At 36.6% G+C, this 15,714-nt stretch overlaps 1 protein-coding gene across 6 annotated transcripts in view; it reads right to left on the bottom strand.

The window, feature by feature from the left end:
- Positions 1–6,347: 6,347 nt before the first annotated feature.
- Positions 6,348–15,714, bottom strand: part of FGD4 (FYVE, RhoGEF and PH domain containing 4) — a 115,397-nt gene continuing 106,030 nt past the window's right edge. For all 6 annotated transcript variants that reach the window (XM_087766414.1, XM_087766416.1, XM_087766418.1 and 3 more), the window contains 3 exons: positions 14,399–14,539; positions 12,679–12,819; positions 6,348–12,495 (listed from right to left, as the gene is read on the bottom strand). In XM_087766414.1, the coding sequence (XP_087622540.1) occupies positions 12,238–12,495; positions 12,679–12,819; positions 14,399–14,539 (540 nt within the window). In that variant the 3' untranslated portion in view covers positions 6,348–12,237. The remainder of the gene's footprint in view (positions 12,496–12,678; positions 12,820–14,398; positions 14,540–15,714) is intronic.

Genomic DNA, 15,714 nt, shown 5'->3' on the forward strand with positions numbered 1-15,714 from the left:
TGGTTTATATTTTGATTTAGACCAGAAGTGGGATATCTCGGAGAGAATGTAGAACTGGAAAAGTGTCAGAGAGGGACAACAAGGATGATGAAAGGTGTGGAACAGCTTCAATATCAAGACCAACTAAGTAAGCTAGGAGTCTTCACTCTACAAAGGAAATGGCAAGGGGTAGGGAGGACTAGAGGTCTGTGTAATCATTAGCAGCCTGGAGTTGATCGAAGAGCATCAGTTTTGTTTACTCTCCCTTCCAATACAAGTATTTTGGGAGCATTTAATGAAACTAGAAGGAGCCAGGTCAGAACAAAACAAAGGCAGTAGCCTCTCATGGCTGGGTAGTTGAGCTCCTTGCCAAAGGATGTTGTAGACAGTAAAAGTTTAAATTGATTCAGATGGCGTTTGGACAAGTTTAAGGAAAAGAAATGTATTGCATGTAAATAAATAGCTATGCAGGAATCAAATCTAGCTCTGGATGTTTCAGAGCTGACAATAGTTGGAAGCTGGGAGAGTATCATGCAGAAGCACTGCGTGTGCTTGCCCTTTAGTCTGTCCCAGTATGGCTATTCTTAGAATTGTATCAGTATAATATTTCAAGAAGCACACAAAGAAAATATCAGTTGCTGAATCAAGTTGAGATAACCTAGCCTGCCCCGCAGAGATGTCGAAAGACCTGTCAAGAGCAGAATACCCAAATAAAGCAGCACAGCGCAGATGGAGGAAGTGAATTAATGAAAGAAAGCAAGAAGAAAGGACTAAAGAAGATATAAGACGAGGAAACACCAGAATGCAAAGTTTAACACATTGTACATTTCTGGCTAAAAAGTGGGAGCCAGAAATGCCTCTGCTATGAAGTGTCATCTCCTGCACCAACTTACAAAATCCAGCCCTTACCTCAGCCCGGTTGAGGACTGTGCCAAAGCAATGAACATTTTAACAAGCAACGGTCATCTGTAGCTTTAACTCTAACTTTCCCTGGCTGACTTTATTGTAGTGAGCAAGAAACTCAAAGATCTGATAAAAGGCATTAGTAGTCAGACTGGTTATTTACTAAAAGTTAATTGACGTGAGGAAACAGGAACTGCCACACTGAATCTGACCTGACATCAATCTACCTCAGGCAGTCATCTCGAAGATGGTCCAGCACCAGCGCTCTGGGGAAAATACAAAAATGCAGTAATAAGATCTTCTGATCCCCAAACTATGTATTAAATAATTTTGATATTGCTGTAAGATCTGAAGTAGACAGTTCAATATTTCTTCTGTTTTATGTTACTGGAAACTAGATTGCTTTACTTACCATATAATAGTTTTTTTTGTCCCATCACACTAAATTCGTGGCTCCAGTGACATCCTGTGACAGTAAACTTCATGATCTAATTATGCATAGTGCAAAAAATCAGTTTGGTGTCAGTTTTAAATTTGTCATCTTCTAATTTCATTTTAAGCCTCCTTGTTTTTATGTTTCAAGTCAGGAGAACAAAATTTCCAGTCTTTCTTCTCCATGATATGAATTTCTTTATAGTTTTGCATCATCACCTGCTTCCATTTTTGCTCAGACAGCTGGAGTCTCTTTATATTGACATACTGACAGTAGTGGACAAGTCATTTGCATTTAATTAGTTTATGCCAGACAAGGAGACCACAAAGTAGCACCTCAGTAAAGGATATTTCCTTGCCATCCTATTTGTCTAAAGAAAGAAATATTTTATTACCATACCGAAATGTATCCAGTATGTAACATAACATTTGCACTGCGTACGTAGTCATACTACTTTGTACTGCACAAACACTATTAGCAAAATACTTTTGTAAATTATTCCTTGGTAATGTCACCTTTTGGAACAATGTAATGCAGCGATTATATGGGTCTGGCAGAGCCTGGTTTTTCATGAAGCCAAATTGAATGGTGTTTTTGTATTCTCCAGAGCAACCTCATCACAGATGTAACAATTTCTCATAGCACTTAGACCAGACATCTGCACAGCAAACACGATTAGAAGCCGAGATAAATAAATTCCTGAAATCCCTTGATGGAATGACTCTTTGTTTGGATGTTCTACACAGATTTTTTTCAAACTGACAGATTCTAAACCTTGGTCTTTTTCCAGAAGAGACAGAAATCAGAAGTTTCGAATCCATAGTCCAGGGGTTCTGCAGAATTGGCAAAGCGAGCTCTCCTGCACGCTCCAGCTGGCTGTAAGAAGGTCACAGTGCTGATGGGAATCCCTGAGCTGTGTGCTACCTGTGCTGAGACCCAGCCTCTCACAAACACAATAATCCTGGGTCAAGGATGCAACTTTGCTGGACAATATTACAAACTAAACAACTGGGAGTTCCTTATGTTCTCTCACTGTATTCACAGGGAAGTTATTTAACTAAAGTCATTGCACATTTGGAGTGTCACGCAGCCTCTCATGAAACATGCTTGCAGAACTGAAAGCAGGTTTCAAGTTAAGGCAGGGGCAGGGCACAGAGGGTAAGACCACAAGGCAAACACAGCAGTCAAAGTTCATCAACAAGTAACAAAACCCGAGCATTCTGATAAGTGTTTGTAAGACATCAGCGTTTCTGACAAGGCCATAGAGGTAAAAGCTTTGGCTGGAGATGAAAATAATCTCTGTATCGTTCTGAACTGCTGTACAACAGTGCTCCCCACCCCCAACCAGGGCAGTCAGACTTCTTGCAATAGGAGCCACAATAGTAACAGTTGCTTCAGTGAATGATTTTCACCACTCCAGTGGCAACTGGACAATTAGATGTATCCCAGCTGAGCAGTTCATTTCCTCTCCAGTGAAGGTGCGTTACTGAATTTGTCATTGCCTGAGCATTGATTGGCAATATGAGGTGCAAGTGCATAGTACTAAGTAACCTCTTAACTTCTAAACAGCAGATTTCTGTTTTCCTCATGCATTTTGATGGGCTCGCTAACAATCAACCTCAACATCTGTTACAGGACTTCTTTAGTCAGAGGATGGATATTATAAATAACCTGTTTCTCACGCTCATTATGCAGTCTAGTGTAGAAAATTTGGAAATTTTTGCTTGGTATTTCGCCACATCATTGTAGATGCTTTAATTATACCTTTTTTGATAGAAGTATCTTGCTTCTTTTGTATACCATGCGCCACTGAACAAACAGAGGAATCAACAGTTGGTGGTGTGAAACCCAAGGATTTCTTCCCCAGAATTTTTGTCGACTTAAGTCAAGGAATCTCCTGGATCACATATTGCCTAACAGAGCTTGAAAAGTGATTTTAAATGTGGAAAAACCCACTGGGTAAATTTCTCAAGGAGTCTGCCAGGTGTATTCTTCAAGCAATGCCAATCAATAAATTCAAAAGAAAATATGAAATAATTGCGGCTCGCATAAGGAATGGTTTGCAGTCCAATTTTAAGGTGAAAACCTTTTACTTTAAAGGACCAAGGTTTTGGGAATAAAGGCAATAACCTCCCGTCTGCTATGAAGAAAGTAACTTTTTATTGGAAAACAAAATGCACGGTTAGTTAGCATTCAGCTGAGGCAATATAACTAGAACGGAAAAGAAAAACACCTTACCCCAACCAAGGAAGCAGGAAGCAGCAAACAGCAAACTTGATGGCATTCAGGAGAAATTGAGCTTGTATCTTCTACTTCTAGATCTAATATTTTAAATAAGGCTGTGTTTTTTTTAAGATGAAACAGTATGTCAAGAGGAGCATTTTTTATTTTTATAATACATGTTTCCTTGTGCATGCTGCTTTTTATATTATGATTGGCACAATTTTAAGTTTAAATTGGAAATATAACAATCGAGCATATGCGATTTACAACATCACAGCCTGCGTATAAGACCAATGGATACTTCAAGTGCATCAATCTTAAGCTTTTTAGTTCAGGTGAGTGTTGCAGTTCTGGAGTGGACACTTGACGTCTTGCCTACCATGCTTTGCTTAGTATAACGGAGTTGTCTTGGAGCACATGGATGCGAGTCTTTTCATGCGAAACAGAACTGCAAGATGCACTTCAGCCACTAATGAGCATTCAGTCAATAGGACCAGCTTAGTGCTAGTCTGAAATCGAATTCCAAAATAAAACATACGTAAGGCAGGTCTTCTGTAAATGCTGCATCCCAAAGCCTTGAGCTAAAAGATTTGGATTCCCTTTTGCAAGCCAAGAAACACGCGAGTAAGGCAGAACAGGCAAAGCAGGCAATTCTGCATAGGCAGGCAATAGGTCTAAACAGAATTATGGTTGAAATCTGTATCTTCTTCCATCATGGGGTCATTCATTTAATTTCACACTGTGGGAAGGCTCCTCCATTCAGTAGCAATCAGAGTCCAAAAGCCATTTCCCTGAAGCAGGGACCCTTACCTTGAGTTTGGAAGAACGAGTTGGGCATACTATGTTAAAACATGCTCAAAAGAGAGCACAGATTTAGTGGCTGAAACTCTTGATGAATTCTTTTGATAAGATCCTGATGGTTGGAGGCTACGTAAGTTCTGACTAGTGACAATTTAAAAAAAAAAAAAAAACAAAAAAAAAAAACCTACAGAGAGTGTGGCTAACAACTGGAAAACTTACCAGGGTATGTGATAGACTCATACCTTAAGACTTTAAATCGGCAAAAGTCATTTGAAAAATATGCTGTAACTCAAAGAAATGTACCCATTTGAAACAGAGAGCAGGTAGCACACCCTGCTCATGGCACCAGAGCATTATGTTTTTGAGATCAGAACAGAAACTGGCAACACAGGCATGGGGTAGACCTCAAGCAAATAAACTCAGCCAGGTGTGTCCTGATTTACCACATGAACTGGGTCTGAGGCAGCTTCATATTCTCATAGCTGCCTAGTGCACAGGGCCAAGGAGGCAGAGGGCGAGAGGCTCCAAGACAAAAAGGTCACACCCGTAAGGATCCCTCTTCTCATTAGAGACACCACAGGACCCTCCAGAGCAATTTTTTTAAAGCAAACAAGCTCAAAGTACTGTGTTTCCCAAAGGCAGGCATGCCATTTTTCTCATGTCAGGAAGCTCATACAATGGCAAGAACAACTCTGCGGTAATGAGGCAGTATTAGTCAGGCTCTTACAGAGAGCCAGAGGAGACGACGCCTACCACTTACTTACCAAACCTGTACTCGATGGGCTCCTGGATAATTTGCTACTGAGTAGAAATGTCAGTGCTTATTAAACCTGCTGATATAAAGGAATTAAGTAGGAGCTGTGATTATGGATTTCCTGGAGTTTGAATTTTATAATTGTGTTTTCTTATTAAAGCACATTTTGGGGTAAATTCTGTTATTTTTGTCTCCATGTAGAAGGCACTGCATTGTGTTTAATGAGGAAAATAATGGGTTTGGAACAGAGTTAATCACAGGGCAAAACAATAATCAGAAAAATTAGTGGAAAAAAGTTATGTAAATGGAGAGGGAAGCATTACTTTCTGTGGTTCATCAGTACTTATTTCAAACACTGATTCATTTGCAAAGAGAAGAGAAAGTAAAAACTAAACAAAATTCCTGTACTCAACTTCTTCCAGACAGGAACTAACAAGTAATACAGTAAATTTTCCTCTCTGTATTTTGGGTGAAGTCTTTCCTGTAACATTGTGCCCACGTGCAGAATATCAAGAATATCAAGAATGAATCAGATACAATCAAACCAGGTTTGCTGTGTACAGATGATGGAAATTGAAGGCAACTGCAGATAGTTCTGTCTGTTAAAGGATACTTAGAAAAGGAGTAGCCGCAGTTTAAGTGGCACTTCCATAAACTGAATGTGTGCTTAGCTAGCGAATGAATTTAAAGGATCAAAAAGTTGCCTATGCTTAGGATCATGATCCAGCTAATTACCTGATCATTTTTGCTTCACAGCACCACTGTAATTCAGTGCACAGGAGATTACACTGAGCAGCTGCTGAATGTTTTGTTTTGTCCTTTTGTTCAGAGCAGTGCTCGAGCAATAGTAAGAAAGATGCGGGGCTACACAGAACGCGCTCCTTTCTTTCTGGACTGTTCTATGGGGGTGGCAGTGTAGAAGCCCATGAAGTACTCTCATACCGTCCTGGTCATATGAGAGAACATTATTATTCCCATTATAGAAATATGGATCTAAACTGTGAAGGATTGCATCTTTTCTCTTCCCAATCTAAGGCGTCACCGCATTACATACAGCCCTTTACTTATTCAGAACATATCTTCCACTGACTTAGTGGTACTTGTGAGTAGCCAGCACTTCAGCAACAGATCAGTTTTTATAGTGCCTTGCACAACTGGAAATGCCTTTAAACATTTCATCAGCAGAGAAAGTAAAGAGTAAGCGGACCAAAAAAAGTCAACCAGCAATGCTTATTTAATGATGCTTTTATTTTACAGGGTACAAATTTCTTTTCTTTTTAAGTACTCAACAGGAATTAAAGTGCTTAATTTTTACAATTCTCCACCCACCTTATGACCAAATTTACATATATTACAGAAAATATATACAATATCTGCAAATTTTTTACATTCATATGTTTCTCAACCATAAAAATGACCACTTACATTTGCACAACTTACAACGGCATTTATATTTCACCTCTTTAATATTCTTTACTTTATTGCAAAACTGGAACAAATTTACACCTCTTCCAAATATGAGTATTTTTTAAGTGTTTTCTTAATTAAAACCAGAAATGTTTCCATAATGAAGGGGAATTACAGTGTGTAGCCTATAATTCTGATGTCAAACATTACAGCTGATCCAGCTCCCACTAAAATTAATGTATTAACCTGCCTTGAGGGCTGCAGAATAGAGAACATACTAATAGAAAAAAAACAATACTTCTATTGCAAACTGTTCCCTATATGCAACAAATTTAGTTTCTTTCTTAAAAATACTAGGGCACATACATGCAAAACTGCTTTGACACAGTTCCCCCCTTTTCTGAATGTCTTCACCATAAATAGTTAATGAATCTACAAGGATGAACTATAAACTGAAGAAGGCTGACGTTATGCAGTGGCTGAAAACATGTTTTATTCAAAAAAAAATGCTTGAAGATTTTAGTAGAGAAAAACCACATTCTACATTCATTGTGCTAGGAAGAGGAAGGGGTGAAAGCAAACTGCCACAGTCTGGGAAGAAATTTAATCACGAGGTTTTAAAGGAAGCAGATCGAATGCTGTACTGAATTTAGTGTGGGGGGTTTGTTTTGTTTTTAAATTAGGCTGAAAGAGTAAACATGCCACAAAAGTAGATCTACTTCTGTCGATTTTTTCTGCTGAAAAGCATACTCAACAGTCATGTATATATACATTATATTTTGAATGCAGCACAGTGTATTTTTGATTGTAAAATACTGCTTGAAAACAGATCATCTGAATAATAGTCTCCATATATACACACACATATATATACACACACATATATATACACACACAGAGACATATGCCTGTGTGTATATATACACACCTATACAATCATTAATTACTGTTATGTTTTGTTAAAGGAAAAGGATTTGGGAAACAATCTGACTAGCAGATTAAAACTCCTATCCAAGGAACATACTTCCCTACAGTCCCATGGGTCAGAACCAGCCAGGTAATCTCCTCATACCAACAGGGCCACAGACTAGAGGAAAAAAACCCAACATAACTCCATATATTTCATTTCAGATTTCAAGTAACAGTACACCGCAGACTAAGAATGATGCCCATTTCACCAGTGGATTTATCTTAAGGATAGTCAATTCTGCCACAAAATTACTTCTCTTCAATCATTTATTTTTGGGTTATATATTTCCAGCTCTTTACATTCACCCTTACATCAGTTATCTCCAACTGAAATCCATCTGAAATTCAACTGACCACTGTGATTCCAGATGAGACTTAGCAAGTCAGCAGCTCTCAAACTGGTGAAATCTTGATTTTCCACAAGTGTCTTTCTATAAGGTAAGGCAGATTCTACATGAACTTAAGTTGCTGAAGGTATAATAGCTCCAGCAGGTCTATGCTAGTTTATACCAGCTAAAGATCTCTAAATAGATTTATGCAAAAAGCTCCTTTTTTATTGCTTAGAATTATTTCTATATGGAATGTTTATTTCTTTCTTGAAAGCCTTCCCTTCAGTATAAGGAACCATTACCCTCTGTTCATTTTATTTAATCTTGTCTTGAAATGAAAAGCTGACCGGTTTTTATACTAGCTGTATGGTTGGATGTAGGTTTAAAAGCAACCAATAAAACAACAAAACCCAAAGAACCTGTCAAGTGTTTCCACATCTTTCCCACTTATTTTTACATATATATATATTTTTTTTTTTTTCCCTCCTGGCTCCACTTGGAACTCTTTAAAGCATACTTCTATAACATCATCTAAAATTTACTCAGGTGGTAGTGTATTTACTCTACATTTAATCAGTGCCTTGGTTCATCCATAATTTAAAAATATGAAGAATAAAAATCCTCTTTTCTATTAAAGGGATTTAGAATCTTTGAGGACATTCATAAAGCACTTCGAGATGTTTTTGCATGAAAAGGTGCCACTATATATTACATGTAATTAAAGTGGTTTAATAGAAGAGAATGTTTTCTATGCTCAGGATCTATTTTGCACATAAAAATTAAATACATTTTGGAATAAACAAAACTACTCAGTGTAAAGGGATTTGAAAGTACTAGATGCTATAGATTTTACAGCAGCTCTTCAACCAAGCAGGAGTACCTGATACTAGAAAACAATTTTTAGAGGATCTGGAAGAATGGCGCAGACATGCAGATGTCACGAGACACTTTTTCCATGATAAGGGAAAAATATTAAATCATTTTGAAAAATATATTAATATGTTCCAAACAAATGTCATGATAAAATTAAGCCATTGTTCTGGTTGAACACAGGTAAAAAATGCACAAAATAACTTCTAATCTGCTTTAAATCGCACAGAAGACTGATCACTTTTAAAGTGAGAAACAAGCACTTCTTGAACACAAGAATCGCAAAGCTTAAATAATTCAGCAGAGCCATTCACATACATTCATGTATTATGAATGAATGCTCACTTATAATTTATTCCTTGCACACACAGCTTTATGCTAACACATTTAATGACTTTAAAAAAATTTTTTTAAACAATTTAACAGCTGAAATGGGAGCAGCCTATACCTTGTTAGAATAATGGTTTTAATTTGACTGCTTTGGTCACAATACTTAAGCTGCAGCAGTTACTACTTTGAATTTGTTTTTCTGCGGTCATAATTTACAACTTAAGAGTTAAAGAAAGAGTTTTTGATGCTGTAAGGGGGCCTTGTCTGTGGAAAATGGAGTAAAACAGTTAGGGTGGTTAAATCTAGATGCAACTTCTCCATCTTCTGATCTCCTTTAATATTGATGGTACATACTTTTCCTACAAAATACACACAGGACCATACATTTGAGTGCCAAGACACTCTGACTCAGAAGAGAACAATTCCAACCAAGCAATTGATTATGAGAACATGAAATAGGTTTCACTAGGGTAAATAAAATATCCTGTGCTTTATAAACTTTAATGGCCAAGAGCAAACATGAGGCTAACATTCAAATAAATAACTCCCAATGATAACTTCATTTCAAATTGTTTATGCTCAAATGCAGGGATTCGTCTGGGAGATGCTGAAATCATTCAAGCATCTTCAGATATTCAATATCACTGTAACAACAAGGCAGCTCAGAAATTGCTGCTTCTAATAATTTCCCTAATCATTTAGCTGGAATAGGTCTTCCTACTTGGCTCAGAATTAAGTTTGCAGGAGCTTAGAAAACAGAATGTACTTCATGATTACAGTCATACCATCATATTATTTTCAGAATTGCTCAGTCCGTCTTATCTGAGGACTCCTTTAAGTCAACTGCTCCCCTTACACTCAACAACTTGAACATGGGAAACAATGTTTTTATACATTAGGATGTGGTAAGATGACCCTCCAAGATCCCACAATTGCACCTGAGACTTTTTTTTTTTTTAGAAGATACCCACTTTCAGGAGATGACCATGAAAGAAAATTAGCCACAGAGAGTTCTTGCTTTCCTGAATGTTCCCCCATCCCTCACTAAGGTATGCAGAAGATGGCATGTACTAGCTAGGGAGACCCAGGCGAAGATTTGATGGTACTCACCAACGTGAATCAAAACGGGCTTGAGCTGCCCATAAATAAAGATAAATACAGCAGACAGCAGAAATAACTTAAAGTCTCCTACCGAATTACAGAAGAACTTGCACATCAGATAAAAGTAATGCTAGGGTTACACCCAGAATAATCTGGACACATGGAGCACCCAAGGAAGAATTCAGAACTGACATGCACAAAGTCAGTTGTAGAGTTAGTACTCTACAATGCCATGTCCTGATAATTAATAACACTAGCGTAAAGCTTTGAAGTCTAAAGGCCATGGTAGATCTTGGATTTGTGCAGGTGAGAGCAAAACCCAGCCCACTAACAGTAAGTTGCATGACATTCTTACCAAAGAATCACAGACACTGTGTACTCATGTACGCGTGATGCTAAAAACAGAGGTTACTTTAACAATCTTTTGTTAAATGCTAAATAAGTTGGGGTTTTTTTCCCCCCTATAGTGTCACAAAAAGAATAAAGTGGGAGTGGGAGTTCAGTGAATACTTTGTCTGGGAATCTCATTATAAAAAAAGCAACAATTTAAATCTACCCTCATGTTACTAACAAAACTGGACTTGAACCTGAGCTCTTCAGCTTAACATGATTTAAAATACAGATTGCAATTATACTGAGAAGACTCCTGAATGTTCTTGTGACAAGTTGATTGTAGAAGTTACCTGTTTTACTTCCTTTGATGGGTCAGAAAAGGAAAGATGGCAATGATTTTAATTGCTTGCTTGATAGTAAATCACTGCCTCCGAGTTTGTCATATTTCATCCAAGGATATTACAGTAAAAATTTTAGGGAGGTCATTTGCCTCTATGTACAAAAACCCTAATAGGAATGGAAGTTCATAAGGGACTTAATGCTGTAGAGCCCACAAGTCCTTATTCCCATAAGCAGAATGAAAATAATGTCAGTTAATGCAACTTGAGATTTGCAGACTCAGACCTCATACTAGATTTGTATAAAGCTTTACAACAATAATCCTTGAAGATTGTTGTCATAAATAAGTATTAGAGTAGCTAATCTTCTGCAAAAATTAAAAGATTTAAGTTCAAAATGTTCTTTTGTTCCAATAACCGTCACAGCAAAAATACATGTTCCCAGAGGGTCACTAGAATCTGTTGCTTTTTCTCAAACCACATACTGCATTTCGGTAATGAACTGCTGCACTCTTAAAAGATAACAGTGATAGGACACTGAAGAAAAGCGACTACTCTTTTAAACACAACTGGAACTTATTTGTCCATTGCATGCCACTTACATTACGGCTTTTTTTTTAATGCATAAAAATGTCAAGATCATTAAGTGTCAGCTATTAAAACAAATCGCTGAACAGTGTTTGTTAATTTAGGACTGTGTTTAATTTCAAATAGAAAACATGCTTTTTAAATAAATTATTCACTAATAGGAACCCAGTATCACAAAATCAAAGCAAAAAATCAAGTATTGTACATTTTTAATACTGTACATATATTATATATTGTCTTCTCGTATTTTAGGTATTCATTTCTAGATTGAAAATCATTAGATTGTTTCCTCGATAAATTGAAACTTTAAAACCAATATACCTGTGAAAGCAATTTGCATTAATTAAAAAGAGACAAGCAAATACAACATATGTACAGATCTATGGAATTCAATCTATAAACTACATACATTAAACCAAACCATCCCTGCATATTTAACTACAGATCTATTTTGGCAATGTGGAGGTATATCTTTTATCCTGTTGCAAGTCCTAACATGTAAGTAGGAAGCTTCAATATTTGCATTCTTAATGAAAGTAGCAAATGTTAACCGAAGAGCAACTGGATTTTCAAAAAAATTGCATCATGACAAACAAGTAGTACAGTAAAGTTAGTTAAGTATTTTTAATAGCATTCACATTTTTTTAAAAAGTCTCTGAAATGGACCTGTACATCACTTTTATTGACAGAACATAAATACAAGAAAAACATCCCTAAAAAGACCAGAATTTTTCCCAAACATAAAGTGCTAAGATGTGTACGGTAGTAAGAAGTTTCTTTTTTTTTTTTCTTTTTTTTTTTTTTTAAATTGATTGAGCAAACAAAGGCTAACCACAAATTCAATTGAAATCTTTTTAAAATACCATGTGTTCTTAAGCTTCAGCATTCAGATGTTTTAGAAGATTCAGGTTGCTCTTCTAAATTCGCTTGCAGTTCATTTTGACATTCTGGTGTCTCACCTTTGACAGCTAAATGGATAACTTTTAGCCATTTCTGTTTCAGTTCCTCATTGTCCGCAGCAAAGCTGTGCACAGACTTAGACTGCGTCAGTTTGAAGCTGTGCGGGAGGTCAGCACTTCTTGGAGTGTCATCTACTGTGTAGCCCAGAAGTGGAATTGTAGCCAGAGCTTTAACATCCTAAGGAGGAGGAAACGTTCTTGATTAAGAACAGCCAACTAATCTGCCCGGTACCTCTTGTTTACTATACAGGTTAGTAAAAACCACTTGGGTCTTTCCGCCATTCCCAACTGGTTCGACTTCTCTTCCTCAGATGTCAGTGACAATAATTACTAAAATCTTTTCCATTTTCTCTGTACATACCTGTGGAGCACCATACATGTATAGCACGAGAGCCTCCTGTTTAGGTATAACACACCATGCTTTCTGCCAGGGCTTTGATTTTTCCATGTACTGAAGAAAGCTACATATGACGCTATTTCCAGACACTTCTGCAGATTCAATCTAGGAGATAGTATAAAGCATAAAAAGGAAAATAAACTTTCCTTAAATAAAGACTAAAAACGTACAGAACAGAAAAGCAGAAATTCATCACCATTCATATCAAATCTTGGATAGCATCAGCAAAAGAGCTTGAGCAAATACCTAGGATCATGAAGGACTGGATTTAGGGAGAATATTTATATATTACATACATACAATCATGTGTACTCCCTTAACATGTGTAATCTGTTCCTTCTTTCATCAGTAATTTTGGATTATACACTTCTAGATCACTCCAGATTTCATTTTGCCACCACAGCTAGCCTTTCTCTGTATCTTAGTATCTACAACAATGTCTGATTTCTAAAATAACATCATGTTAGGCATTCAAGTGCCACTAACTATCCAGTGTAACAACTACTCTATTTTGGCAGTCAAAATATTACGACAGAATCATATGCAAACACTTTTCTACAAATAATATAAGACTGCAAGCACTAATCCTAGAGAAAAGATTAGGTGAATTGCTTAAAATCTGAAGACAGTGTGATATGCTACTCAGGTTAAATAGTAATCCTAAGAAGAACAGAAAGCACACAAAATGATAATGTGTTAAAATTTCCTTGCATCAGTTTTTTTCCTCTCTCAGTAGTCATGCTGTTTGGATGCTGCAACACGGTACCAACCACTTCATTGTCATGAGACCCAGCATGCAGACAGCCATTTCTAAGAGACTGTAGCTCCTTCAGCTACCTTGAAAAAAGCCATCATGCCAAGAAACAGCACTCTTGACTATACGGTAAGCTAGTGGATTTCTGTGCTCCTTACTCTTTCTCATATGAGAGAGTGTAGTCAAGTGTAGTCAAGCCAACATGGATTATGAACTGTATACGGAATTATAATCTGTATCTTATTTTTGCCTTCTTTTTCTATTGGTATTCAGCTCAAGAGTCAATCCTTCTCTATTACATCCCAAGATAAATATATGTCTTGACAAAGTCAGGATGATATTTCTCTAGTGTATGTCAGGCATTTTGGAAAGGCCTATAAAGGGAAATTTAAGAAATGTGAAGGTTAATTGGAATTGTAAGATGCCTATTTCTCCCCCGATCATAAGAGAAACATGGGTCTTTATTGTCTGATTGAGACCTTGAATTCATACATGTCAAAAGCTGAGAGCAACCTCATGACTTAAAAGGTACATTGTATACACTGATCAAAACGTTATCTTACTACTCGGACTCTAAATAGCAAAATTCTCACCCATTCCCCTCTCCTCCATGCCCAGTTCTTTCAGTTTGGGTATGGGTTTTCAAGAATCATTGTAGTAGCAGTGTTTTTTGTTGCTACAACAGCTTAAGTGCAGAAGAAGAAAACTGAAGATTGACAAGGAAAGGTAATGTTTTATGACATTAGCTGATATAAGCTGATATAAGATGAATGGTGAAAAACAAAAATCTATTGGATGGGATGAATTTGGTCCACATACTTTTTATTTCTCAAACAGAAAATAGCCCTGCAAGAATGCTACAATTTTTCACCTACCGATCAGCCGAAACCATTTGCAACTATGCACATATAGTATTTTTATGTGACATACCTCCAAGATGCCTTTCTTCTTCTTTTCTTCACTGTCTGTACAACCAGTTATAACATGATAGCAGTCCTTACAGACTTTGTTCAATTTATTGCCATCATATTCCAGATGTGCCTTATAATCGGAACATTTCCAGCAAACCACCTTAGAAACAAAAAAGATAAGCAAACATATAAAACTTAAGTATTTATAAAACTTTATGGAAACAATTTAATTTAAAATTAATATTATTATATCTAATCAGTAATATTTTGTTTAATTATGGAGAACAAGAAAGATAATTGCTTTATGATCCTATTATGTCAACTGTAACTTAATTGAAAATAATGATGTTTCCAAATTTGTGCCACTGCTTCTTAACTAGAAGTGCTTTTTACTGTTTACCTGGTGGTAACCTTGTACTTTGTATAAAATCACATTAGGCTTTCAATTATATCTGTAGGTTAAAGTTAGGAATAGAATCAGAAAATAGCACAAACCATGCTGCAGGAAGAAAATTCAGCTTCTTTAGATGCCAACCTGAAAAGGTACACTTACCATTTTGTTGTCTACATGATCTCAGAAATGTACAACTGAGATGCACTTTTAATCATTAAAAAAATCAATAAAATCAGAAATGGTTAATTTTTTAACCTAAGAAATATTAAATTTACAGTTTCAAAATCTGTTCATAAGTGCACAGAATACATAAGGCAATGTCACAGTCTTTTGTCTTTTCACAAATTATATAGAGAAAACTGAAATGCAAGAAGAGCTGAGAGAAGTTCTTTCATTAGAAATATTCTTCCACAGAAACGTTCTTTCAGGGGGAAGAGATGCCCTGCATAAAAAGTGTGAGTGAAGTATTTCAAGAAAGAAAGGTACACAAATGGACTTGAACCATTCAAGCACCTGAACAAAATTTTATTGTGGACCAGGGCTCTGCAGTACTAATCTAGATCACTATCTTAACTAGTATTCTGTAGAGATACTAGTTGAAGTATTCCCAATTAGTCACTGCTGGAAAGACACTATCACTGACCCAAATTAATTCTCATGGAAAAATGTTTTAAAATTAAAGTGGAAGGAGACATGACAGAACTACAAGAGAGGACAGTAGTTAAGAGTCTAAACTAAAGGAGGAATAAAAAGGAAGGGTATGATCTTAAGATTAACAGAGGAGTTTTAAGACAGAATGATCTGTGGAAAAAAAAAAAAACAAACAGACGACAACTCTATAATCAATAATTCAGAGCTTCTGAAAAAGTCTCTAGTGTCCTGCAAAGCACAAAAGCAGGGTTGTGAATGCAGTAAGCCTCCATACCACATAAAAACATTAG

Source organism: Nipponia nippon, unplaced genomic scaffold (genome assembly GCF_047370975.1).
Source record: "Nipponia nippon isolate SJK-2023a ecotype South Korea unplaced genomic scaffold, ASM4737097v1 scaffold_3, whole genome shotgun sequence".
Lineage (NCBI taxonomy): Eukaryota > Metazoa > Chordata > Aves > Pelecaniformes > Threskiornithidae > Nipponia > Nipponia nippon.